We start from the raw sequence: 25,459 nt of genomic DNA, 5'->3' as shown, positions 1-25,459 counted from the left end.
GACCCCGCCCCCCTGCGCCGGCGGAGCCGCCGCCCGAGCGCTGACCCGGGAGTCCGAGACGGCTCCGGCGTGCGGGGTGAGTCCCGGGGGCGCGGGGGCCGGGCACCCGCCGGGCGGACCGGGCGCGGGAGGGGGGGTTCCGGCGGCGACGGGCGGCTGGTCCTGCGGGCGACGCCCAGTGCTGGGATCGGCCGGCGCACCCCGCCCCCGGCGCCCGCGCTGACCCCCGCGCGCCTCTGGCCCGCAGACCCCGAAGACGCGGTCATGCCGGGCGGGGCCGAGGCAGGGGAGGCCGAGGAGGAGGCTGGGGCCGGCTCCGGGTCCGAGGCGGAGGAGGACGCGCTGTGGGAGCGGATCGAGGGCGTCCGGCACCGGCTGACGCGCGCCCTCAACCCGGCCAAGCTCACACCGTATCTGCGCCAATGCCGGGTCATCGACGAGCAGGACGAGGAGGAGGTGCTGAGCACCTACCGCTTCCCGTGCCGCGTCAACCGCACCGGTGAGCCGTGGGGGGCGCGGGGTCGGGCCTGAGCGGGCGGTGCCGGCCTTCCCTGGGGCCTTCTTCGGGACCGTCGGGCCAAGGGCTCCGATCCCCGGGGCCTCGGTCTCCACATCGGTAGAGTGGGATGGTTGGTGTGCCCACCATCCTCCCTCCTCCTGAACCACAGTGTGACCCAGCGTGTCCGCGGTGCCTAGACCGCGTCTGGATTTATCTCCCATTTCCTGGGCCCCCCTTAGAGCAAGGGGTTGGCTGTAGTTGCCGGTGCAGGCTGGGCTTGGGACCTCCCGGTCACAGCTGGTGGATTTGGCAGCTTTCCTGTGTCCTTTGATCTTCGGTTCTCGCTGCTCCCCCCCTCCCGCCCCCGACTTCTGTGTGCTACACACTCCTGGGAGCGTTTTCCTCAAGTGCTCAAGACCCATCTCAGCTTTCTGAGGGTGCCTTCTCCCATACGTTGTGCCGTTGAACAGAGCTGGCAAAGGGATGAGGGTCTAATGGTGGAATTCAGGCATTGGTCAACGAGAGAAATATTTTTCTTTGCGTTTGGGGACGGAGGGGGCTTCCCTGTGCCATTGAAAAGGCAGGTTGCGTTTGCTGGCCCTATATCTGTGGGGGGGGGGCGCAGGCAGCGGCTTGGGGTGCCATGGAGGGGGTGGGTCCTGGCATTCCTGGCTGTGGCAGACGGGCTCTCCCCGCTGATGTGTTGAGTCAGGCCCCTGTGTGTGTCACCGGTTCAGAAATCTGGAGAACGTGGGCCCTGGAGTATGGCGGGGCGTGGGGAAGGGGGAGAAAGCAACTAGGCACGGGGAGAAGCCCTCACCTTGACCCTTGGGCACCGCTTCTCCCCCCGCCCCCTCGCCCCACTTCCCAGGGCGCCTGATGGACATCTTGCGCTGCCGGGGGAAGAGGGGCTACGAGGCCTTCCTGGAAGCCCTGGAGTTCTACTACCCCGAGCACTTCACGCTGCTCACGGGCCAAGAACCTGCCCAGCGCTGCTCCATGATCCTCGGTGAGTGGGTCCGCAGTGGGTGCCAGCGCCTCGGATACCAGTGCAGAGGTTCCTTACCCCGTCCCTGTCAGGGAGGCACTCCCATTGTCGCTGTTGAACAGATTGGGAAACTGAGGCACAGAGAGAACTGTACCGGTTTGCCCAAGGCCCCCCCAGCAGGCTGAGTGTGGGGCTGTGATTCTAATGCAGTTATAGTCTAAGTTCAGAGCCCACACATTTAATGCAGCTCTTTCCCCCAAAGATGTGTCAGGCATGTACCAGTTTACAGTTTCTTCTGTAAAAAATTCAAACACTCCAGGAGACTTGAAAATATATAGGAAAGATCTTTACTTCTTCCTTCAGCTCTGCTCTGCTGGTATCAGTTTGGCGAGTTTCCTTTCTCTTTGCAGTTATACACACAGACATACACACCGGGAATCATCTTACATGTCTTGCTCTGTGTTTCACTTTTTCTCAGAACAACTGATTTTTGTGTTTCTTCCACATCTGTTACACTTGTTTTAAATGACTGCGTAGTGTTTATTAGTGACGTGCCAGTCATTTAACCCATCCCCTGTTGATGGACATCTAGGTTGTTTCCAGTTTGCACCATTACAAACAATGCTGGGAACATCCTTCTAGGTGCATCTTTGTGCAAATGTGTGTCTCAGGAGGAGAGGTTCTGAGAAGTCAAATTTCTTAGAGAGTGTGTATTTTAAAAGGTAAATCAGCATACATCCCTCCAGCAGTGTTTGAGTGCCCATTTTGCTGTACCCTCATTCATCCTGGGGATCATTTAAAAACACTTTATACAGTCAGATATGTGAAAAATAATGTTGTTGTTTTAAGTTTGTACTTTGTTGAGAGATGTTCACAGTTTACTAGTCAACCTTGGGCAAATGGCTTGACATTTCTGTGCCTCGGTTATTCTGTCTTTAAAATGGGTACAATAAATAGTACCTATCTTAAGTGTTGTTGTGAAGATTAGATAAATTAATATATATATGTAGGCCAAAGAATAAAGTCAATTGTTAGTGGAACTACTATTATTGTTATTATTGCTAGTGAGTTGGAACGTATTTTCCTATGTTTACCAGCCATTTTTGTTTTGGGATTTGCCTATTGATAGTTTTTGCCCACATTTTTATTTGGTTGTTTGCTTATTGATTTGCAGGAGCTTTTTGTATGTTGTGGCTCTGAGTCGTTTGTTATATTTGTTATATTTTCTCCCACTCTGTTGCTTGTCTTTTAACTTTGTTTCTTATATCTGTCATCGTTTAGAAATCTCTTATAGCTCTTTGATTTTGTGCCTTGTTCAGGAAGGCTTTCCCTGTCCCCAAATTGTAAAAATTGGTTCCAATATTTCCTTCTAGTGTTCTTCTGGTTTGGGTTTTTCTGTGCAGTCTGTCATCCCCTTGGATTTTATTTGCCCGACGTGACTTTTCTCTCCTCTACCCCTGGCAGATGAGGAGGGGCCCGAGGGCCTGACCCAGTTCCTGATGACAGAGGTGCGGCGGCTGAGGGAGGCTCGCAAGAGCCAGCTGCAGCGAGAGCAGCAGCTGCAGGCCCGGGGCCGGGTGCTGGAGGAAGAGCGGGCAGGGCTGGAGCAGCGGCTGAGGGAGCAACAGCAGGCTCAGGAGCGCTGCCAGCGGCTGCGGGAGGACTGGGAGGCGGGGAGCCTGGAGCTGCTGCGGCTTAAGGACGAGAACTACATGATTGCCATGCGCCTGGCACAGCTCAGTGAGGAGAAGAACTCGGCCGTGCTGCGCAGCCGGGACCTGCAGCTGGCGGTAGGCCCTGGGGAGATGGGGGGTGCCGTGGGAAAGGGGCAGCTTTGCAAAAAATGACGGTCATATGGTAGACAGCCGATGTCCCAAAGCCACCATCTGTCGCATATTGGACTGTGGGCAAGTCCCTTCCCTGCCCTGTGCCTCAGTTTTCTCATCTGTAACATGGGAGTGTTGATTTATTATGGGAGTATTTATTTCATTGAATTATGACTGTGGTTTCAACTGGGAGCGATTTTGCCCCCCCCCCCCCCCCCCCGCAAAAAAAAAATTTGGCCATGTCTGGAAACATTTTTGGTTGTCACAACCAGGCGTGTGCTGTTGACATCTAGTAGGTAGAGGCCCAGGATGCTGCTAAACATCCTAATTGCACAGGACGGCCCTCCACAACCAAGAATTGTCCAGCGCAAAATGTCAGGAAGTGCTGAGCCAGAGCAACCTTGGGTTACGAGGATTCCTTGAGTTTAAGTCACAGGATTTAAGACATGTACAGTGCCTGGTACAGAGTTAGTGCTCAAAATCTGGATTATCGTTAGCCATTGTTGTTGATATTATTATTAAGTGCTACTCTGTGCAAGTAACGCAGGTTACATGCATCCCGTCGTGTAATCTCACTAAGGCACCATGCACCAGGTTCTCATTTTGAAATACAGATACAGGGTTAGGATTGTAAAGGGATTTGCTCAAGACTGCAAATTGGGAAATGGCACAGCCTGGGTTTGAACCAGGTCCACCTGGCTCCAGCGCTGGTCTCTGCCCCATGATGCTGTTCTGTTTGCTCCTGTCCAGGTGAAATCTCACCCAATTCTTTTCCATCAACGAGTGAGGCCATGCCTCTTACCGGCTGAGAAACGGAGCCTCTCTTTCTTGGTTCCTTACTGGGGCTTCGCGTGGGGAGAAAGCTGGGATTTTATTGCTGCAGAGAGTTGTCCCAAGGATTTGACAATGCCCGCGGCACACAGTAGGCTCTCCCCAGTCATACCCAGAGAGGTTCCACAGGGGGGATTCTGACTGTGGGATTTGAAGCCCCCTGACCCCATGAGCCTCAGCTGTGGCTGGAGCACCCCAGGGGGTGACAGGTGCCCGTGGATGATGGGTGGCACGTGTGAGGCTGTCAGTGCGGGTGCACTGGTGCGCTGGAGCCTGCGGCCGTGCGTGCTGGGGGTTTGATGTCTGGGGAAATGAGTCCTGATTGGGGGTGTTGAGGCCACAGGTTGATGGGCCCAGGCTGCCAGGCCTACTTTAGCCTCAGCTTCCTCATCCTTGAAGCGCAAGGTCATGGATGCAGATGACATCACAGCAAGACAGCACCTCCTGTGCAGCAGACATGGTCCTCTGGGCTTGCCGTCCATCAACTCCTTTAATTTCCCAGCAGCTCCATTGGAATGGGGGTTGGGGAGGAACTCTGTTATTATCCCCATTTATGGATGAGGAAACTGAGGCACAGAGAGGTTGGTTGGAGTACTTTCCCAGGGTTCGAAGATTGAGCATTTCTGACTTTGCTCTGGGCACTGCTGGGAGTGGGGTGGGGTGGGGTGGGGGCCGGTGGGGAGAGCCTGCTCAGAGAGGACAGCACGATGGCCACCGACCCCCCTGGGTGTTGGGAGGGGCTGTGGCCCGCACGGTTTGTCTCACCTTTGGGCTGCGTGTGATTGAGTTTGGTCCCCTTAGGTGGCAGATATGTGCATGTGACTGGGGTGGGGGATGCCCTGTGTGTGTGTGCAGCTGTCTGGAGTCTCCTGGGGTTGGGTAGGGGGATGTAGAAGAGGTGTCACAGGTTCTCTCTGGGTCTGCCGTTCAGCTGTAGGTGCACACAGTATGGCCCTAGGGGTATGGCGATCTGCCAGTAGGCAGATAATAGCTGCTTTTTCCCAGTTTAGCAGAGGGTAAGGGGTGAAATTCAGTTAATAGATAAGCTTTTCTTTAAATGTAGCCACCCTACATTTGCCTTAACTTACTGGAGCTTTTTGGCAACATATTAACAAAGGCTTTGCGGATGGAAATGAACAGAGCAGCTGATGGTGCTTTTCTCTGCAGCTTGGGTTCCCTCCCGCTGTGGACAGGTGTGTAGTGGCTGTGATTTAATACTGTGCTTTATAAGGTGCAAATGTAATGAGCTGTTATTTCTAAGCAACATAAACTTAAAGGAACGAACGCTATAATTTTGTGCTAAGTGAGTTTGTACACCAGGATTAAATGCATCCATATTTCCTGGCGTTCAGCGGAGACTCCCAGGTGCCCTGTCCCCTGAGCTCATCGGGGGAGCCTGCTGGCCGTGGGTTGGGCGGGAGGCCATGGTGTGTGGCTGCAGTTTGCTGGAGAGGGTGTGACCACATTTGCCCTTGTAACTAGCTGTCTTTCTCCGGCGGTTCACAAAGCGTGTTTTGTGAGGGGAAAGGAATGTGAGAGTCATGAATTTCTTTCTGAGTCCTCTGTGGAGGAGGAGTGGGCTGTTAATTCGTGGAACTGCCTGACCCAGCCTCCAGACCCTTGCGTGTGTGTGGGGGGGGGGGCGTGGAGGAGGGGGGTGCCATGCCAGGCTCTGGGGGTGTGGGGCTGCAAGTCCTTTCCACACAAGGCCAGGGCACTCCTAGGGCACCAGATGTCAGCATGCCTGATTATAGCCCCAGAGGTCATTGTGCCCTTTTTCCAACAGTGACTTCATTTTGTGGCCTGCCACCTGCTGCCCCTCTTGTCACTGTCTAGCCACCACAGGTCTAGCCACCTGGACCTGCTGGACACCAGACCCCGCATGAATTTGGAAAATCACTCCAGCTGAGTGCATTCATAATCCAGCAAACTGGCCGTGCATATCTGCTGTCTGCCAGGCGGCCACCACCCAGCCGCCCACCCAGCACCCTTGGCCAGTTTCTGGCTGCCTGCACTGAACCGGTGACAGTTGGGGTCCTAGGATTTTATTTAAAGCTGTAGAGATAGACACTGTCACACCCTCAGCAGCTCTATAGTTTAAAGGCCTACGTCCACCTGCTGTCTTGTTTGATTCCTGCAGTGACTTTGGGAGGCAGGTGGTGGAGCAGGGGGATTGAATGGGCCCATTTTACTGATGGGGAAACTGAGGCTCAGAGGAGGTAAGTGACTTGCTCAGGATGACAGAGGGTAAAATGGTACAATTGAAATCTGGATCCCGGACTTGGAATTTGTGTTGGGGTGACCCAACCTCATAATCTTCCCAAGTGGAGGCTCTGGTAGGAATATCTTTAAGGGAGGGTGAGACTCACATGTGTTCCGTGAGTGTATGTTGAGTGGGGAGGCTGGGTGAGAGGGGGACATCCTGGCTCTTGGGCTGGGTGAAACCCTCAGAATCCTCCTCCTCCTTCTTCCCCCCACAAGGAGATGAGGAGATTGAGGCACAGAGAGGGGCTGTGACTTGCCCAAGGCCACACTGAGGTAGAGGCCGAGCTGGGCCCAGCCCCTGGGTCCTCCTGTTCTTGGTGCAGCCCTCCGTCCCCTCCGTTATGCTGGTCCTGTGCTCAGTGTCAGAAGTGTGGGACAGAAGAGCGTGTTACGATACAGCTCCTCTACCCACAAGTCCTTGAGGCAGATTCCCCTGGGAGGGTGGCTTGGCCTCGCTGCCTCCCTTCCTTCCTCATTGTATTTGTCCAGCCTGTCCCTTCTTCCTAGACACGCCTGGGGAGGACACCTGCTCGGGCCCCTCTGGGAATCGGGGAGGCACCCAGGAGTGTGCGAGCAGGACCTCTCCTCTCTGGCCTGGCTGGTGCCCCCTCCCTGAGCTGACCCCTGTCCTGGGCCCCAGGTGGACCAGCTGAAGCTCAAGGTGAGCCGGCTGGAAGAAGAGTGCACACTGCTGCGAAGGGCCAGGGGGCCACTCCCCGGGGCCGAGGAGAAGGAGAAAGAGCCTGACAGCGCGGACCTGGTTTCTGAGCTGCGCGCCGAGAACCAGCGGCTGGTAGCATCGCTGCAGGAGCTGCAGGAGGGCCTGCAGCAGGTACGGGGGGCCGGAGGAGGGGGCAGTGCCGGGGGTCGGGGGGAGGCCAGACCCTCCTGCTGCTCACTCGTCCCCCTGAGGCCTGGAGAGTGAGGATTCTAGATCCGGGGATCTGAGATCTGGATGGAATCCTGGCTGGCCCCTTGTCTTAAGCTCTGAGTGGAGGGCCTTCAGTGCTCAGCTTGCGCTGGGTCTTGAGTCTGGGGTCTGCGGGGGGATGGGGTTGGGTGGGGCAGGAAGCCTCTAAACTCCCTGAAACTGTGTACCCGATTTTGTGTGTGAGCATTTTTCCGGGGAGCGGGCCTCAGCTTTCCTTGGATTTGTAGAGGAGTCTGACCCTGGAAAGGTTGAGACCCCTGGGTGGCCCTGGAGCTTGCTCGGTGTCCTGCGGCAGGTCAGTGGCGGTGTGGGCCTGCCACCTGGCCATTGCTCCTCATAGGAAGTGGGGGCGGGAGCCGGGGCTCTGGTGTATTTCACAGGGTTGGGCGTGCCGTCTGGGGTGTGGGTCTGTGGGCTGGATCTTAAGCCTTCGGTCTACCTCCCTGGGCCAGGCTCAGACCCTGTGAAGACCCATGGTCGGGGCGGGGGGAATAGGCCTTGGAAATATTACCCGTCTGCTGTCCTGGGTGGCAGGTAGGGCCCAGAGCAAGAGAGAACAGGCCTGGTTCTTGTTGAAGAATAAGGTCCTGGTCCAACTTGTCTGAGCACGCCCTCATCCACTTACCTCATTTGTACCCCCAGATGCTCCCTGGAGGGTGGGCAGGGCTGTTGGCGCCACACACACTACAGAGGGGGAAGCCGAGGTCCAGAGAGGTCAAGGCCCTCGGCCAAGGTGGCAGAGCTAGTAGGGTTGGGCTGAGGGCTGTTTGTCCCCCTTAACCCACACTCAGGGTGGGCCCTGAGCCAGGGGCTGAGGCAGCCGTGAACTCTGACCCCACAGGAGGCAAGCCGGCCAGGGGCCCCAGGCTCAGAGCGCATCCTCCTGGACATCCTGGAGCATGACTGGCGGGAGGCGCAGGACAGCAGGCAGGAGCTGTGCCAGAAGCTGCATGCCGTGCAGGGGGAGCTGCAGTGGGCCGAGGAGCTGCGGGACAAGGTAGCGTCCGCGTCTCCCCCCTCCCCTCGCACCTGCCTTCTTGCTAACAGCCTGGGGAGGGGAGGGGGGAGGGCATCACCAGTTTACTTCAGCCAGTCTTCCCCCAGCATCTGCTGTATGCCAAGTCCTGTGCCAAGACCTGTGCATTCATTTGCTCTCAAATATGTATTGAGATCGATCAGTGAATGGAACAAAGGTCCCTGCTCCTGGGGAGGGCAGATTCTAGCAGGGGAGACAAACAGGACGCCATACACGTAATCCGCAGTCTGTTACTTCATGTCACAGAGGGCGATGAGTGCTGTGGAACAAGTAGAGCGGGGTAAGGGGGCAGATTGCACTTGAAATGGGGAGGCCCAGGCTGGCTGGGACGGGGTCGTTATCCCCATTTTACAGATCAGGCAGCTGAGGCCCAGTGAGGTGATGTCAGTCAGTGGCCCAGGCCACCCAGCTGGGGAGGTGGGCACTCATTATTGGGGCTCAGGCCTCTCTCCCTGGACCTGCTGGACACCAGCTGGTTAGCTGCCCCTGTCCCCAGCCCTGGGGTCCGGCCTGTGCGTGTCCCACCCCGCTCCGCCTGCCCACAGTACCTGCAGGAGATGGAGGACCTGCGGCTGAAGCACCGGACGCTGCAGAAGGACTGTGACCTGTATAAGCACCGCATGGCCACCGTCCTGGCCCAGCTGGAGGAGATCGAGAAGGAGCGGGACCAGGTGAGCCCGGCCTGCTGTGTGCCCGGCCCTGGCTTTTGTCCAGGGGAGGATGGCGAGAGGCAGACAGGACTGGAATTGTAGACAGAGATGAACAGTACACTTATCAGTTTAGGAGGGGGCAAGTAGGCAAGGAGAAACAGACAGGGGGCCTGAGATGTGCCAGCCCGGCCCCCTCAACACACCTGCCTCACTGGGCTCTTGTGACGGTTATGAAAGTTGGTCCTGGTGGCCTTTGCATCTGAATCCCTTGTGCTCCCTGCCTCAAGGGCAAGGCCTACACAGTGGGAGGTACTTACAGATATTTACTGATGAAGAGATCCTCAAAAGTTCTGGCTTCCAGGCCCTGGGTACCATAGCCCTCATCTCCTGAGGCCATAGGGTAGGCTGAGGACCTCGGGCCAGTTCCTCCGGGCCCGCAGCCCTCCTTGCGTGAGGCTTCCCATGCAGCGGGAAGGGCAGGAGGTTTTGTCCTTGGACCACGTTTGAATCCCACTAGAGGAGTTGAAGTGTACACGTGAGAACGGGCCTCAGGATCCCCTGGAGGGCCTGGTGAAAACGCAGATTTGAGGCTTCGTCCCCAGACATTCTGATTCATGTGGTCTGGGGTGGGCCCAGGAATCTGCGCTTCACCTGCCTGCTCCCAGCCTGTGGGTCTCTGGCCCCAGCTCCCTCTGAGACAATGGGTAGCAGGTCCTGGCCATGGGCCCAGCTCTCAGGGACCCTGGTCTTCACTGTGGGGAAAAGCACTTTGGGTGCACTGGGCTGGGTTTGAACCCTGAAGGCTGGGAATAAAGACCCCTGCACCCAGTGGGTCCCACAGAAGAGTTTTAAGTTGTTTTGGGGAAACGGTACGAGCCTGGACTCTGCAACTCTGTCCCTGCTGGCTTGGTGTCCATGTCTGTAAAATGAGAATAGTGAGAATCTCTAAGTCGGAGAGTTAGTGTGAAGGTTAAATGAGCCGATATTTAACACAGGGCCTGGCACACAGGAAGTCCTTAATAAACGTTAGCCGCTGTTCCTGTTGCCACCCCCGCATCTGAGAGGTCAGAGGCCAGGACAGCTGAGCCCATGTGGCTCCTTCAGCTGCTGGCCCAACGCCCTCCCTGCCCTCTCTCACCAGGCCATCCAGAGCCGAGACCGGATCCAGCTGCAGTACTCACAGAGCCTCATCGAGAAGGACCAGTACCGGAAGCAGGTCCGGGGCCTGGAGGCCGAGCGGGACGAGCTGCTGACCGCGCTCACCAGCCTGGAGGGTGCCAAGGCCCTGCTGGAGGTGCAGCTGCAGCGGGTCCAGGGTGGCCCCTACCTCAAGGTGAGCAGGGTCAGGAATCCAAGCTGGAGCTCTTGGCCAGGGTGGGACCTGGTGGGAGAACTCAGCCGGGGGTGGGGACATGGGGGACCCATTGGGAGTCCTCAGCTGGGCCTGGGAAGATGCAAGTTCTGGGAGGAAATACGTGGGTCTTGGCTGGAGCCCTCACCCAAGGTCAAGAACATGCCAGTCTTGGAGGGCCCTGTTGGCCAGGGTGGACAAAATGTAGCTCGGGTAGTTGTGGGTTGGTGTATCAGGGAACAAGACAGGAGCATGGGGGTCTCTGAGTTTCTGGGGTTGCACCTGGGGCACAAAGAATAGTTTGAAGCCTGGCTTAGCATATACTTGGAGAAGCCCGGCTGCCCGAGGGCCTGTGAGCATCTTAGAATGCAAAATGTGGGCCCTAGAAGTCCCTCAGAGACCAGCTAGTCCAGTTCCCTCATTGCACAGGGCCCAGAGAGGGTCAGAGGCTTGCCCGAGATCACACAGACAGCCAACAGTGGAGCTGAGCCCCCAGATCCCTTATAAACCAGACACTGGCTCTCAGATCTCTGCCTGGAACTCTGCCTTTTCCTGTCTTGGGTTTGCTTAAAGATGATCAGTTGAGTTTAATGCTTGAAGAAATAGAACAAAGGAAGCATGAATCTGTGATTTCTGACTTTTAAAAGTCCTCAGTGGCTTTTAGGTAAAGGCAAAACCCCTTACCATGCCCTAGAGGCCCTACAGGGTGCCCCGCACCCCCCCAGCCTGATTCTCTCCGTCTCAGCCTTTTAATTCCTGGAATGTGTCACAGTGCTGCCTCAGGGCCTTTACACATACTGTTCCATCTGCCTAGACCATCCGCCCCAACTTTCACACCTACTTATCCTTGAGTTCTCAGTTCCAACCACACTTTCTCTGGAAAGCACTCTGATGCCCCCGGCTGGGTGGGGCCTTTGAGTGCCTTCCCCACCCTGGGTACCTTCCTGCCTGGCTCTCCTGGCCGCTGAGCCTTATTTCCTTCATCTATCTGCTTGTTTATAGCTTATCTCCTCTGCTAGGGTGTGAGCTCCACAAGGGCAGAGAGCCAGCCCTCCTTCTCCACCGCATCCCTGTTCCCAGCAGGTGTTGAGAAAATGGCGGGGGCTGGCCCTGGCCCAGGGCTGCTGACCTGCCCACCCCCTTCCTCTCCCAGGCCTGCGCCTCTTCCCATTCCCTGTGCTCCAACCTCAGCAGCACCTGGAGCCTGAGCGAGTTCCCCTCCCCGCTGGGAGGCCCTGAAACAGCTGGGGAGGCGGCTGTCACGGGGGGATCTGAGCCCCACACCTCGGTAAGACACCTGCCCTAGCCCGGACATGGGGGGGTACGGATGGCCATCGTAGAATTACTGACACGTAGGGTACTCTCCAGTTTGCTGACAGTTCGGTTTCACACGAGAGGAAATCGAGGCCCATGAAGGCCAAATGCCTTGTTTAAGCTCACGCAGAGCCAGCTCTGTGCTGGGCCTAGGCCTGGGTGCCGGGAGACCTGGGGAGCCACTCACACGCCCATAACCTTGCAGAGCCTACCCCTCGGCTCTGGGCCCTAGTTCCCATCTGTGAAATGGGCACAAACTAGGTATGATGAGTTGTGGGCAGGTCCCGTGGGGGTGACCAGGCCCTGCTGTGGCTTTGCAGGAGGAGGCCACGGACAGCGAGAAGGAAATCAACCGGCTCTCCATCCTGCCCTTCCCCCCCAGCGCCGGCTCCATCCTCCGCCGGCAGCGGGAGGAGGACCCCGCACCCCCTAAGAGGTAAACAGCTTCCTCCCAGAATCCCTGATGCCTGAGTCAGGTCCAGGCTGTCACCTCCCTTTACTGCCCTTAAATGGCTGGCGCTCTGGAAACCCAGGTTGCAGGAGTCATAGGCATGAATGAGGTCAGGGGTTAAGACAAGGTCAAAGGGCAGAGTGAGCTCAGTCCCTGCTGAGCACCTTGACATGAGAGTCACTGGAAGTCAAGCCTCAAAGATCCTTAATCCAGGGGGAAGCCTGGGTGGTTCAGGGCTAGGAGACATGGAGGAAGTTCCCAGGGGTCAGGGACCTCAAGCAAGAAAGTCAGGCCCCAGATTCAAGCAGCAGCAGAAAATGGGGGCCAGAAAAACTGAGCCATATCACTGATGGCAAGACCAAGGGCAGGAGACGCCTCCTGGCATGTGTCCCCCTGTCATGGGCTTGATCCGATGGATGAACTTGCCATGACAGGTGTGTGATGGGGAGATCATGGTCTAGTGTGGGAGGGAGGCAGACCCCAGAGTCACGAATGACAAAGGTAGAAAGTGAGGCTGAGATGAGGCGTGAGAGGTCAGGGCAGCCTTCCGGGAGGGGGTGGCATTAAAGGACAGGCTAGGGCATTCTAGGTGGAAGAAAGGGGCAGAGGTCAGGATGTTAACTTCTTGTCCTGTGTGTTGAGGGGACTGGGCGGCACGAGTGCACCGTGCCTGAGACCCTCCCGGGGTCTAGCCTGCACGTGCTTGGGGGTTGCAGGACATTTGGGAGGCACAGGATCACCGTGCTCAGTGCCGGCCCCTCTCGCCCTCTCTCTGCCCAGGTCCTTTAGCAGCATGTCGGACATCACAGGTAAAGGCCTGGGGACTCCGTGGGGAGGGCTCATCTGGGGGCCCACCTGAGGGCTATGCTGTCTGCTCTGCCCTTGGCCTGTGTCCCCCTCCCTGAGGCTTTGCTGTCCCCTGGCCGGGCAGGGAGGCTCTGCTTGGGAGGCCCTGGGGGAGTTGCTTCCCACCTCTCACCCCGGGCCCACCCTGGTCCTCTCTCCTGGTCCCGGCTGTGCTCTATGGGGCTCCTCAATTCCAGCCCGCCCTCCACCCTCTTCCGGCAAACTGAAGGGTCACCCTGGCCGGCCCAGGCCCAGCCCTGAGCCCCGTGAGTCCAACGTGTTCCAGGGGCCTCAAACCTGTCAAGTCCCCAGGCCTCTGGGCCCTGGGCCATCCCAGGGCTTGAGGGGCTCAACCCCGGGCCCTACCCCATTGCTCAGTCTGGCACCCCTAAACCTCACTCCTCCTCCCCAGGGAGTGTGACGCTTAAGCCCTGGTCCCCTGGCCTCTCCTCGTCCTCATCCTCCGACAGCGTGTGGCCTTTGGGAAAGCCGGAGGGCCTTCTGGCCAGAGGCTGTGGCCTGGATCTCCTCAACAGGTACTGCAGCTGCCTGGGGTGGGTGGAGCTGGGGGGCTGGTTCGGATTCCCGGAGAAGAGTGAGCAGGGGCGAGGTGGGAGGGAGCAGCAGCGAAGCCTTTGCCTCTCGCAGCTGTCAGACCATTAAGGTCTTTAGACAGAGTCACACGTTGGATTCACATGCTGTCACCACCGCTTATCGTCTGGGAGACTTGGGCTGGTCACTTCACCTCCCTGGGCCTCAGTTTCCTCACTGGCTGAAGGGCCACAGTGATGTCTTCCACAGGTGGTGTTCGGAGGTTTAGGACTCGTGGCAGTAAAGCACCCCACTTTGCCAGGCAGGTGGTGGGTAGATGGTAGCTCTTACTTGTGCTGCTTGCCTGTCCTGCCGGCTCGGGGTTCCCAGCAGGACTGAGCCTCCCAGCAAACCTCACGCTGAGGGTGGGGTGGGGCCCCTGCAGCTGGGCTGGCCCCAGGCCCACAACTGGAGTCATGAACCGCCTCAGCTCCGAGCGCGCTGCAGGCCATGTGCTCTGTCCGTTTTGGTGGATGCGTGGTCTCCCTGCTCAAGACTGTCCGTGATCTCAGGAGGGCAGGAGATGGAAGAGGCTGGTCTGAGAATGTGGCCTTTGAACTCAGGAGCAGGCATGGGGGGCCGCTGGGTGACGTGGAAGAAGAGAGAACAGAATCTGTCCAGGGATGGACCTGGAGTTTGGTGGTGACTGGAGTGTGAGGGTGGGGGAGGGGGAAAGGCGAAAGGCTCCGGCAGGCTTTGTGAGTCAGGATGGGGAAGTGTGGATTTTGGCTTGTGCACCCTGGGAAACCTGGTGGTGGTTGGGGGAGCTTAGCTATTACTAAATGCAGGGCCGGCTCCTGGCTGCCTTACAGCATTCCCTCTGTCCTGGGAGGCAGGCATTATTATGATTACCCCTGTTTTGTAAAGGAGGAAACCGAAGCTCAGAGAGGTTAACTGACTTGCCTGAGGTCACACAGCTGGGATGTGCCAGGGCCAAGGTGCAGAGTGACCTGATCAGATCTGGGTTTTGGAGGGGGCATAGGAAGCGCTGGTGTCAGAGCTGGAACGTGGGGATGCTGGTCACAGAGTGCAGGTCACACAAGAAATCAGGGCACAGCAGAGCCAGGGGCCTCCTGCCTCCTGGAAGCAGCTTGGCCAGGCCCCTGCCCCCACTCTCACCCTCCGGCACAGGGCCCAGTGCGACATTGTTTCTCACTGTGCAGGACGTGCTTCTGGGGGAAGGGGCGGAGGCGCCTCCCTTCCTGCCTGCCTCGGCCCTTCCTCCCTTCCTCCGCTCTCCGGCCTGCAGCAGGGGTCCTGGCTGCTGTCCAGGGGGCCGGGATGCAGCAGAGGGAGCTGGAGGTTCTGGCCCAGCCCCCACCTGGGCCCCATGATCACGTGGGGCCACCTCTGCTGCCCACGAAGTTCCTGGGGAGGAGGGAGATGGGGAAGAACGCAGACTGAGGTGGACCGGGAGAGAAAGGGGTGGACCGATGGGAGGTCAGGGACTCGAGTGCCCTAATGGGCTGGCGAGTGCTGTTTGCATGTGTCCTGGGCTGGAGGCAGGGTTACAGCTCAGAGCACAGGGGGAAGAACAGACTTGGGAGCCAGCTGAAGTCCGGGCTCTGTCACTCGCTACTGTGGGGCCTTGGGCAAGTCATTTAATTTCTCAGTGCCTCAGTTTCCTGCTCTGTAAAATGGGTTCACAATAGTGCCTGTCCCCTGGGGTCATTGTTGGGGGTTCCGGTACTCCTACTAGAGTGCTTAGTACAGCGCCTGGCTCGCAGTGAGCGGGAAGCTAGCTCTTAGCTATTATTATTGGTGCTGTTGTGGCTTAATCCTCAGGGTAGCCCTGCAAGCCCCATTATACAGATGAGGAAAATGAGGCTCAGCGTCAGGAATGTGTCCCATGGCCACTTGGTGGTGGAGCTGGGGATTCTGTTGTCCCTTCCTCCCGTCGAAGCTACTTTAACCTCGCGCCCGTGTTGAGTGCTCACTGTGCTCTGGGCATTTCAGCCCTCTGCTCTCACCTGCCCCTCTTGGCTCCCAGGGCTTTGGGGCAGGGCAGGTTGGGGGACATGGATGGACAGGCAGAAAAAGAGTGAAAGTGAGGTGCTGAGTGGGGAGGGCACTGGGAGAGTATCGGGGTGCTGTCTCCCGGGCAGGGCCACCCCTGTCCGCACTTGTCACGTAGACATAGGGTCTCCAGCACTGGCCGACCTTGCACAGGGAGGGTTTGGAAAGGTCATCACCTGACTCCACCACCCACCACGTGTGTAACCCTTGTCATGTTATAACTTCCCCAGGGCCTCAGTTTTCCTCTTCTCTAATGTGGGGGGAATAACAGGCGGCTCCTGAAGGGTTGTCGGGAGGATTCAGTGAGGCAATCTATGTGACATGCTTAAGTGTCAACTTCAAAGGTCCCTGGCCTGCCTAGGGATCTTCCCACAGTGCCCTGGGGTGGGGCAACCCTCATCCAGGCCACTTGGCCCATCACTGCTCAGGGCTGGCAGAGTGAAGGACTTGGCCCCATTCCCCTGTGACCCAACTCCTGACCTGACACTGGGGAAGTGTCCTGGGACCCCATCCTTTCCAGCCCCCACAGGCAGGGTTGGGGTCAATCAGGCCTGGCTATGCTGCGCAATGGCCCGATGGCTGAAGCCACACAGTCCAGCTCCAACCCCAGCATTAACTGTGCCCTAGCCTTGGACAAGCAAGCTGGCTGGCCACTTGATTCTGTCCCCGCATCCCTAAAGCAAGAACGATGATGGCACCCGTCTCCCACTGTGGGTGTGAGGGTCAAATATAGAGATAATGCAGGTAGAGGTGGAAACCAGAGGGCTGCAGGGCCTTCCAACTAAATGGGTTGTGAAATTCACTGGGTCATGACCAGCACTGTTTTTCAATGGAATGGAACACTGTTTGTTCCTCCTGTCTCTGCCGAGGCCTTTCTATGCCACACTGATGTGGCCAGGACAGTCCCGGGGCTGAAGGAGCCTGTAAAGGCAGCCCTGATGCCTCTAGCACCCATGTCTAGCCCCAGCCCCTGGGGCCTGGCTCTCTGTTTTGACTGAGGGGGCAGGAGCCAAGTCGGACTCCCCAGGGCCAGGGTTCCCCCCCTGCATGGGTGCTGATTGGGTTAAGGTCTTTGCAGCCTTGCCCACCCCAGGCTGGCAGCAGGGGGCAGTGTGGCCCTGTGGCTGCAGCTGCCAGGGTGGGTGGGGAGGCGAGTGAACGCATGGGCTCTTCCTGGGCCCCCTCTCCAGCTGGGGCACACCCATGGACCCTGGTCTCTCTTCTTCCCCAGAACCGTGGGGGCCCATGGGGAGACTTGTGGTCAGTTGTCACTTAGTCTGGCCACAGGGCCTCACCACTTCTCATCCAGGGACAGGCAGAGCCCTGCCATGATGGGGGTTTGGTGACTCTTTGTCCTGTCAGTGGTACCCACTGCCCATGAGAGGAAGGCCAGGCGCCTTCATTCCGAGCCCTCCATAGGCTGGCTCCAGCTTGCCTTTTCTGGGAGTTAATTAGGGCAAGGAGCTTAGCATGGTGTCTGGCACATGGGAAGCACCCAGGGTTTCCTGCTACTATTATTATTGTTGTTATTAAATTCTTCCACACTGTATCCTGTATCCTGCCCTCCACACCTTTGCCCATGCCAGCTCTTCAGCCTGGAACCGTGTGCTCTCTGTCGATTCCCGAAGTGCTTCTATTTTTCACCATGATGTATGTAGCCCAGCTGCTGCTTCCTCTGGGAAGCCCCTCCCCTTTGTGCTCCCACTGCCAGCAGAAACCATCTCTGATCTGTTGTGATCTAAAGGTGACCTCCCGCCCTAGACTATGAGCATAACAAGCTTATATTAGTCATCTGCTATGTGCCAGACACTGTGTTTGGTGGTAGGGATCTGGAGCTGAACATGACAGCAGGCTTATTCTCAGGGCGTTCTTTCTGAGCGAGGAAACAAATGGGAAAACACAAAAACGCGGGGCTTCAGCAGGAAGCTCCACCTCACCGTGTGCAGGGGTTTGGGAGGGAGAGGTCGCTTTTGACCTGAGCTTTGAAGGATGAACAGAATTTGCCAGGCAGAGAAGAAGGGGGAGGGCGTTCCAGCAGGTGCAGTGGCCCGGGGTGGGAGTCATGGCATCCTTGGGGAATCACTATGGTTCTCCAAGAATGTTGAACTGAATCAAAATACTGAACGCTAATTCCCATCTCCTTTCTCTCTTCTCAGGTCTCTGGCCATCCGAGTGTCTGGCTGGAACCCTCCGGGGGGGCCTGAGCCCCAGGACAAGGGCCTAGATGGCCTGTCATTCCTCGGGGACAGCTGGTCGGGGGCTGTCGTTCGGAGGGTACTCTCTGGGCCAGGATCGGCCAGGGTGGAACCAAGAGAGGTGAGGCCCCGCCCCTCTGAGCTGGGGGCGGAGTCAGTGCTTTCGTTGGGGCTGGACGCCCTCTGATTGGTGGATCTAGGTCACTGGGCGGAGTTTCTGCGGATTGGCCGAAGCTGAGGCGGGCTCAGTGACTAGCGGCCGGTTGCCCCGCCTCAGCCAGCGTCAAATGAAATCTGATTGGGCAGGGGCTGGGAGGTGGGGCATACTGACTGAACCTGGACAGATCCCTACCCTTACACGTGGGAAAGACCAGACTGAGCCAGGCTGGGTGGGGAGGCCAGTTGCCAAGAGCAGTGTCTGACTGGGCACCACCCTGTGAGGTGGGGGCAGCTGAATTTTGAGACATGGTCACCCCCACACCCGATGTTCTCCAGCCCCAGGGCTGTCTCTGGAAGCCCTGGGAAGCTCAATTCCCTCCCTGCCTGGGTTTTCTCCCAGCCAAGGGCAGAGGCTGCTGGCTTGGAGCGGACAGGCCTGGAAGGCGAGGCCCAGCAGAGAACCTTGCCCTGGAACCAGACATCCACACTCCCTCTGATGGACTTCAAGGGTAAATCTGGCCTGGGGGGAGGGACTGAGGACTCGGGAGTCCTAGAAGGTCAGAACTGAGGGCCCAAGAGAAGGCTCATCTCGTCCATAGTGTGGGTGGGACAGCCAAGGCCTGAGAGGGGGATGTTCCGCCTCCTGACTCCTGGCAGTTCCCTTCCCTCCCGAGCCGCTGCCTCTTTGCCGGTTGTCCTTGTGCCCTTCCTCTGTCTTGTCCTCAGTAAACAGCTTACAGTGAAAGGAGCACTGGATAGGAGTCCAGAGACCTGGGTTCGGGTCCTGGTTCTGTCCCGAGTGAGCTTGGTGGCTTTGGGCCAGTCCCCGCCCTCTCTGGGCCTTGGACTCTCACTTTAAGAAGGGGAAGGTGGGGACTTCCCTGGTGGTCCAGTGGCTGGGACTCCTCCCTCCCAATGCAGCGGGCCCAGGTTCGATTGCTGCTCGGGGATCTGGATCCGCGTGCCACAACTAAAGATCCCGCATGCCGCAACTAAGACCTGGCGCAGCCGAATAAATGAATAAATATTAAAAAAAAAAAAAAAAAGAAGAGGAAGGTAGGGTCCTGGCCACTCAGGCCTCGAGAGGGCCCCATCTGTGGCCTCTCTGAGGCTGATGCGTGACTTTGCCCTCTCCTTGTCCTCCTTGCTGCCCCCTGCCTGTCCACGCCCAGCCTGCCAGTCCTTCCATGAGGCCCTAGACGCCTGGGTGAAGAGGCCGGGGGCCGAGCCCTTCTACATTCGAGCCAACCTCACCCTGCCCGAGCGGACCGACCCCCATGCCCTGTGCGTGAAAGCCCAGGAGATCCTGCGGCTGGTGGACCCAGCGTACAAGCGGCGGCAGGAGTGGTTCTGCACGCGGGTTGACCCCCTCACGCTGCGGGACCTGGACCGGGGCACTGTGCCCAATTATCAGAGGTGACACTGCCAGCAGCCCTGGGAGCTGGGACTGGGATGGGGGACTCTTTCTCCCTCCTTCAGTCCCTCGCCATCCCCTGGGACAGGATTGGGGGGCTGGAGGAGAGAAGGTGAGGGGCTCCCCTTCTCCCTACAAATGCATGACATGACCCCCCGCACAGAGCCCAGCAGCTCCTGGAAGTTCAGGAGAAATGCCTGCCCTCCAGCCGACACCGGGGGCCCCGCAGTAATGTAAGCAGGGCTGGGGGCGGGCAGGGCGAGGGCCTGGGGATGGGGTACTGAGGGGGTCCCCAAAAGGGAGAGGACAGGCTCCATTATCCGGGAGCTGGGGGAGGAGACCCCACCCACGCTTGGTTCCTCATCTTCTTGGTGAGCTCCTTGGTTGCTTCTCCACCCAGACTTGTTTGATCCTCTCCGATGTGTCCAGCAAAGAGAACAACAGGGCTCCCGTCTGGGTAGTTGAGAGGGGGAGGTGAGATAGTGTGCCCGCTGCCCAGGAGCTTGCGTGGCACGTGGTGAGCACTTAACAGAACAACAGTCACACCCCCTTCTCTAATCCCTGGACCAGGGCTGGGCTGGGTGATGGCCCCCACTGTGCGCCTGGGCAGAGTGAGGCTCAGAGAGGTTAAAGAGGTCTCAAGAGCCCACGGTGCTAGAGAGAAGGGGGAGAGCCTGGGCTCTGGAGCCAGGCCACCCAGATTTGCATCCCTGCTCTGCTCCTTCTCAGCCTGTGAACTTGGACAACCATGGGACCCTCCCTTGAGGCTCTGTTTCCTCATCTGTAAAATGGGAGGATTATGCTGCCTGCCTCTTGGGTTCATGCACGTGGGATCTAGTTAGTGTCTGTCACATTGTAGGCTTTCAACACCTGTCAGCTATTGGTATAATTAGTGCTGTCGATATTGGTTTCTGTAATCTTCCTACCCAAGGTCACATTGCTAATTCATTGGAAGAGACCCCAGAGTTTGTCCCTTATGTCTTATTCTGGACCTCAGTTTCTCAATCTCTAAAGTGGGGGCAGACCTAAGGCTCCTCTAGCTCTAACTGGGTCTGACAGTCTTGCTTCCCTTGGTCCCTAGTGATGGTTGCCCTTCCCTGCTTCGGGGGCTGTGCTGGGCCGGGTGGGGGCAGGGGAAAGCATGGTGGGGAGGGGGCGCTTGTGCTGACCCATGAGCCTGGACAGTGGTGGCAGCGGGGCCCTCTCTCCCTGAGGGTGGGATGGAGCTCAGCTCTCAGGTGCCCCTCTTTCCCTACCTGCTCCGCAGCTGAAGAAGCGCGCCCTGGACCAGCTGCGGCTGGTGAAGCCCAAGCATGTGGGGAGTCCTGCTGGGGACTCCCCGGAGCAGCTGCTGCTGGAGCCCTGCTCAGGTGCGTGCACAGGTGTGAAGGTGCAGCCTGCGCTGCTCACGGGGTCCAGGAGTGTGCACATCTGGGTGTCCTCGGCCTCGGTGGTCCCTTTGGCCTGGAAGGGCCTGTGGGAGGGTTCCGGTAGGGGGCAGGGCCCATGCCAGGGGCCTGGTGGGAGATGGGCCACCAGGGTTGAGGGAGCTGTCTATGTCCAGGTGTGACTGTGGGTCTGGGTGAGTTTGGGGCACCCACGAGCACGGGCCTGTCCTTGTCTGGCAAAGCATGCGTAGCTGTGTTTCTTGCCTGTGTGTGGTGGCAGGTGCCATGACGACCCCAGAAGGAGTTTCTGGAGGCAGGAGGGTGAGGCCTTGGGCCAGAGAAGGGAAGAGGGGCTGGGGGAGCCCAGATGAGGGAATAGCAATTCTGAGGGGCAAGGAGGAGAGGGTGGTTAGGGAAGACTTCCTGGAAGGGAGGTTGTTTGAACTGGGGCCTTCACGGATGAAGAGGAGTTTGTGCCAGGCAGAAGGCACAGCTTGTGCGAAGGCTCAGAGGCATGGCTGCATGTACTGTGTTTGGAGGACACTGAGTACAGAAAGTGCATAACTCTGTCATGTGTTGTGGCGGCGAGGAGGAGAGGGGGGAGAGGGGAGGGGGGAGGGGTCCCCGCCCACCTGGGGACCTGGGAAAGCGTGACCTGGGCTCTGAAAGGAGAGTTAACTGGGCCACCCCAGGGCATGCAAAGGCCCTGTGACTAGAGCTGCTGAGCTGTGAGGCAGGAATGGAGTCCGTTGTGAGGGGCCACGTAGCTCGATGCTTCTCCAGGCTCCGGCAGGGCTGGCTCACCCACGTGGAGGATGTGGCTTTCTTCCTGAGAGTTGTGGGGAGTCCCTGGTGTGTTGAAAGCAGGGGAGTTACAGGATCTGACCTCAGTTTTAAAGCGTCCCTGCAGCTGCTGAGAGGAGAATGGCCCGTAGGGGGCAAGGGTGAGGCAGGGGATGGGGTGGAGCCTCCTGCGAGGGTCCCAGGTCCCAGCGAGGGAGGGGGCAGCTCTGCTGTGTGTAGGAGGAGCAGCAGGGCTTAGGAAGGGAAAAAAGATAGGGGCCTTGAGAGTATCAAGGGGACTGGCTGCCCCAGGAAAGAGGAGCTGGGGCCCTGCCTGCACCCCCATCTCTTCACACCCCCTTCCCTGTCCAGAGCCAGAGCGGAGCCTCAAACCCTATAGCCTGGTACGGCCCCTGCTGGTGTCTGCCCTGCGGCCCGTGGTGCTTTTGCCTGAATGCCTGGCGCCCCGGCTCATCCGCAACCTCCTAGACCTGCCCAGTTCCCGGCTGGACTTCCAAGTGTGCCCAGCAGGTGAGCCTGCATGCCCGGAGAGGGGAGGGCTGGGTGGCACCCTGGGGCAGCCAGGCCCACTGGCCCTTCGTTCCTGCCTTTCCCTGCCTGCAGAAAGCCTCTCTGGGGAGGAACAGTGCACATCGTCAGCGCCCGGAGCCCCCAAGGCCCAACCTGCCACCCCTGGGCTGGGCAGCAGGATCCGTGCCATCCAGGAGTCTGTCGGGAAGGTAGGTGCTTGGGGTGGGGCGGGGGGGTGCCCTCTGGGCCCAAGAGCAGAGTCTGAGTGCATGCCTGTGCCGCTCAGTTGCAGGGTGACCCTGGGCAAGTCCCTTCCCTTCCGTGGGCCTGTTTCCTCACCTGTGAGATGGGTGGCCTGGGGCAGTCGACCTCATGTGGGTCACCCTGGAGAATTTGGCTGATACATCTCACCTGTTTGTCTTTGCCTTCAAACTTGCCTCTTCCCTGGGATCTGGGGCTGCCGGGGTCAGCTCCATCCTACAGATAGGGAGGCTGAGGTCTAGTGGGGGGAAGTGACTTATTTCCCTGGGTCTTGGCCCTTCCCCTCCAGTTCTTTCCTTGTTGCCAAGGTCCCCCTGGATGCAGAAACAGGACCCTGTAGGGGGCTGTGTCATGGGGCCCAGTCAGGGGGCAGGGAGCTTAGGGTCTCTGGCCTGAGAGTAAAATGTAGCCTTGACCCCCTGAGAAGAAGCACTGCCTGTTGGAGCTGGGTGCTCGGGGCGTGCGGGAGCTGGTCCAGAACGAGATCTACCCCATCGTCATCCACGTGGAGGTGACTGAGAAGAATGTCCGGGAAGTCAGGTGAGATGGGCCGGGAGGATGGGGAGGACCCCAGCGCTTCCTCCTCTTTGGGTGCTTGTGTCTCTGTCTCTGTCTTTCTCTCTTTCCATCTCTTCCTCTTCTCCATCTCTTTGTTTGCCTTCTGTCTTTCTGTCTCCCGCTGTCCGTCCTCTCTCTCTGACTCTCTTATCTGAGTCTGTCCCTCTTTCTCTGTCTCACCGTCCATCTTTATCCCCCACTCTGACCACCACCCACCTTCCTCTCTCTCGGCAGGGGTCTGCTGGGCCGGCCGGGCTGGCGGGACTCAGAGCTGCTGCGGCAGTGCCGAGGCTCGGAGCAGGTGCTCTGGGGGCTGCCCTGCTCCTGGGTGCAGGTGGCGGCCCACGAGTGGGGCCACTCAGAGGAGCTGGCCAAGGTGGTGCGTGGCCGCATCCTGCAGCAGCAGGCCCGCCTCGTGTGGGCGGAGCGTGGTAGCGGCAGAGGCGGCAGCAGCAGCAGCAGCAGCGAGGCCTGAGGAGTCCCCTCTGACGCCTGTGCCTTCCTTACGCACCTCAGAAACAGCCCCCAGCGGGGACCCTGGTGTGTGCAGTGGAGCTGGGTCCTCCCCATCCTGAGCCTTCCTAGACCCTGAGACGCTCGACGGGGGGCCCTTGGCTCTGGGCTCCGGGCTCTCTCACCTGGAGGAGCCCCCGGGGCAGAGCTCCCTCCCATCCCTGTACTTGCTGCTCTGGGCCTTCCCGTGGCCCTGTGTCTCCACGGACCCACCTCGTGGGTCTCATGCACACGTCTGTGTCCTCTCCCTCGTCGCTCACCTTGGAGCATCTGCGTTCTCACCCCTGTGCACTGGTTTGCACACCCAAGTTCCCATGGGGACGGCTCGCGTCTGCCCCTCCCCCTGGCACACGAGGTCTCCCGGCTCCACAGCCTCTTCTGCTCACAGGAGCCCTGAGCCCGTCAGGCGTGGTGCCCACCCGTCCAGCTCACATCTCTTGTGTATACCTCCACGAGGGCATTGTGGCTTCCCGGGTCCACTGTCACCTGTGCCCCTCGTGTCTTCCGGTCACACGTGTCCATGGTTCTCCCCTGTGTAAATATCATGTCCCCACCCCCATGACCCTTGGGCACTGACCCGCGTGTGTTCCTGGTGAGCACACCCAGGACCATGTTCTCACGGCGCCTGTACCCTGCCCTGCCCTGCCTCTCGGAGGGACGGCCGGGGAGGGGGCCGGCTGCCCCATTACCAGAATGTACAGCTCGTAGATTTTTAACGGGCCTTTTTCACTTAGAAGCTGCACATTATGGAACATTAAACAGTTTGTCATAGAAGCTGGTGGCCTTTTGCTTGCTTGCATCCCTGGCTCGGGGCCCCCTTTCCATCCCCCCACTTGTTGCCACCACGAGCTCAGGTTGATACCACCTTTCAGGTTCCCACTCTCCCGTGGGGAGGGTCAGATTTCGCTCCTGACTCATCCCGGAGCTGCCTGCCATCTGTGCTGGCATCACCTTACCTGCCCCGGAATGACTGGAGGAGGGTCCCACAGATGGGCCACCCCTGCGCTCAGCTCTGCCCGTGTCTGATCATCAAAGGAGTGTCCCCTGGGGTGGGGATGCCAAGCCAGCAGGGTGTGGTCTTAGGCTAAGGGGCCCAGCTGCTGAATCCAGAGGACTAAGAGCAAACCCTCAGTGTATTACCAGGTCCCTGAGACTGCTTCACTGGAGAGGATGGTCACCTCCAATGGGAGAAATCTAGGTGGCCTTACTGCAGGAGGTGCTACTTGAGCTTGCGTTGTGGGATTCCTTTCTTCAGGAAGCACTTATTGGACTTACATGCCTATATGTTCTTAGTCCTCCTATGACTGTCCTCAGTCACAGTGATGAATTTGGGCAGGCTCCTGGGAGGTTTTGGGGGAGTGGGTATACTAGGTGGAGGGAACCTCAAGAGCAAAGGCTCAGAGGCAGAAAATGGGTTGAGATTGGCCACCTGGGGAGTGGTAGGAAATGAGGCTGAGAAGTCCACATCCAGGGGTCGGGGGCAGCTTAAATTTGAGGTCTGGCTCAGACACCATCTCCACAAAGCCTGCCTGATTCTCCCAGCCCTTGGGAATTCTCCTGGGCCATGCCATGCTCTGCTTTGTGGCAGGATGGTGGGTCTCTGTGGGTGGCTCTGGGCTCCCTGGCCATGGAGACTGGGTCATGCTCATTTGGGTAAACAAACCTCCCCACTTCCTTGCTGTGTGCCTGGCCTAGTGCTTAGTCTATGGACATATGAGTCTGGGTGAAGATGCAGGAGCCCAGTAGCTGGTCCCATCTTAGGTGCCTTTTCCATGGGGGTGGAGAAGCCCACCAATCCTTTAATCTTCACCGAGTCTTATTTTTGCCCCCATCTGACAAATGAAAGTAAAGTTCAGAGAGGTGAAGTAACTTGCCCAGAGTCACACAGCTAGGGAGTGCCCCAATCAGGATTTGAACCCTGGTTTGTGTGGCATGAACCACGGGATCATCCCTTGGTGATGCCATTCTGAGAAGACAGACTGTGAAGGGGCCTGGCACGGGGCTGGCCCATAGAACGGTGACTCAAAAGGGTTGCTTTTCCTTTCCTCTCCCTTTATGGGGC

The 25,459-nt window shown here is 58.4% G+C and overlaps 1 protein-coding gene across 2 annotated transcripts; it reads left to right on the top strand.

The window, feature by feature from the left end:
* CARD10 (caspase recruitment domain family member 10) lies at positions 1-24,132 on the top strand. 2 transcript variants are annotated; one of them, XM_068560351.1, is made up of 21 exons: positions 1-76; positions 248-499; positions 1,371-1,508; positions 2,952-3,277; positions 7,050-7,241; positions 8,182-8,337; positions 8,922-9,047; positions 10,168-10,359; positions 11,531-11,665; positions 12,012-12,127; positions 12,923-12,951; positions 13,401-13,524; positions 17,752-17,911; positions 18,350-18,458; positions 19,122-19,365; positions 19,527-19,596; positions 20,631-20,733; positions 21,907-22,065; positions 22,159-22,274; positions 22,751-22,866; positions 23,119-24,132. In XM_068560351.1, exons 2-21 carry the CDS (start codon positions 265-267, stop codon positions 23,357-23,359), a joined length of 3,087 nt encoding a protein of 1,028 aa, XP_068416452.1. In that variant the 5' UTR covers positions 1-76; positions 248-264; the 3' UTR covers positions 23,360-24,132. The 2 variants fall into 2 exon arrangements, with proteins under 2 accessions (XP_068416452.1, XP_068416453.1); XM_068560352.1 differs by having other exon boundaries at positions 24-76; positions 22,754-22,866.
* Positions 24,133-25,459: the final 1,327 nt, after the last annotated feature.

Source organism: Eschrichtius robustus, chromosome 13 (genome assembly GCF_028021215.1).
Source record: "Eschrichtius robustus isolate mEscRob2 chromosome 13, mEscRob2.pri, whole genome shotgun sequence".
Taxonomy (NCBI): Eukaryota; Metazoa; Chordata; class Mammalia; order Artiodactyla; family Eschrichtiidae; genus Eschrichtius; species Eschrichtius robustus.
This window is presented reverse-complemented; position numbering and strand designations above follow the sequence as displayed.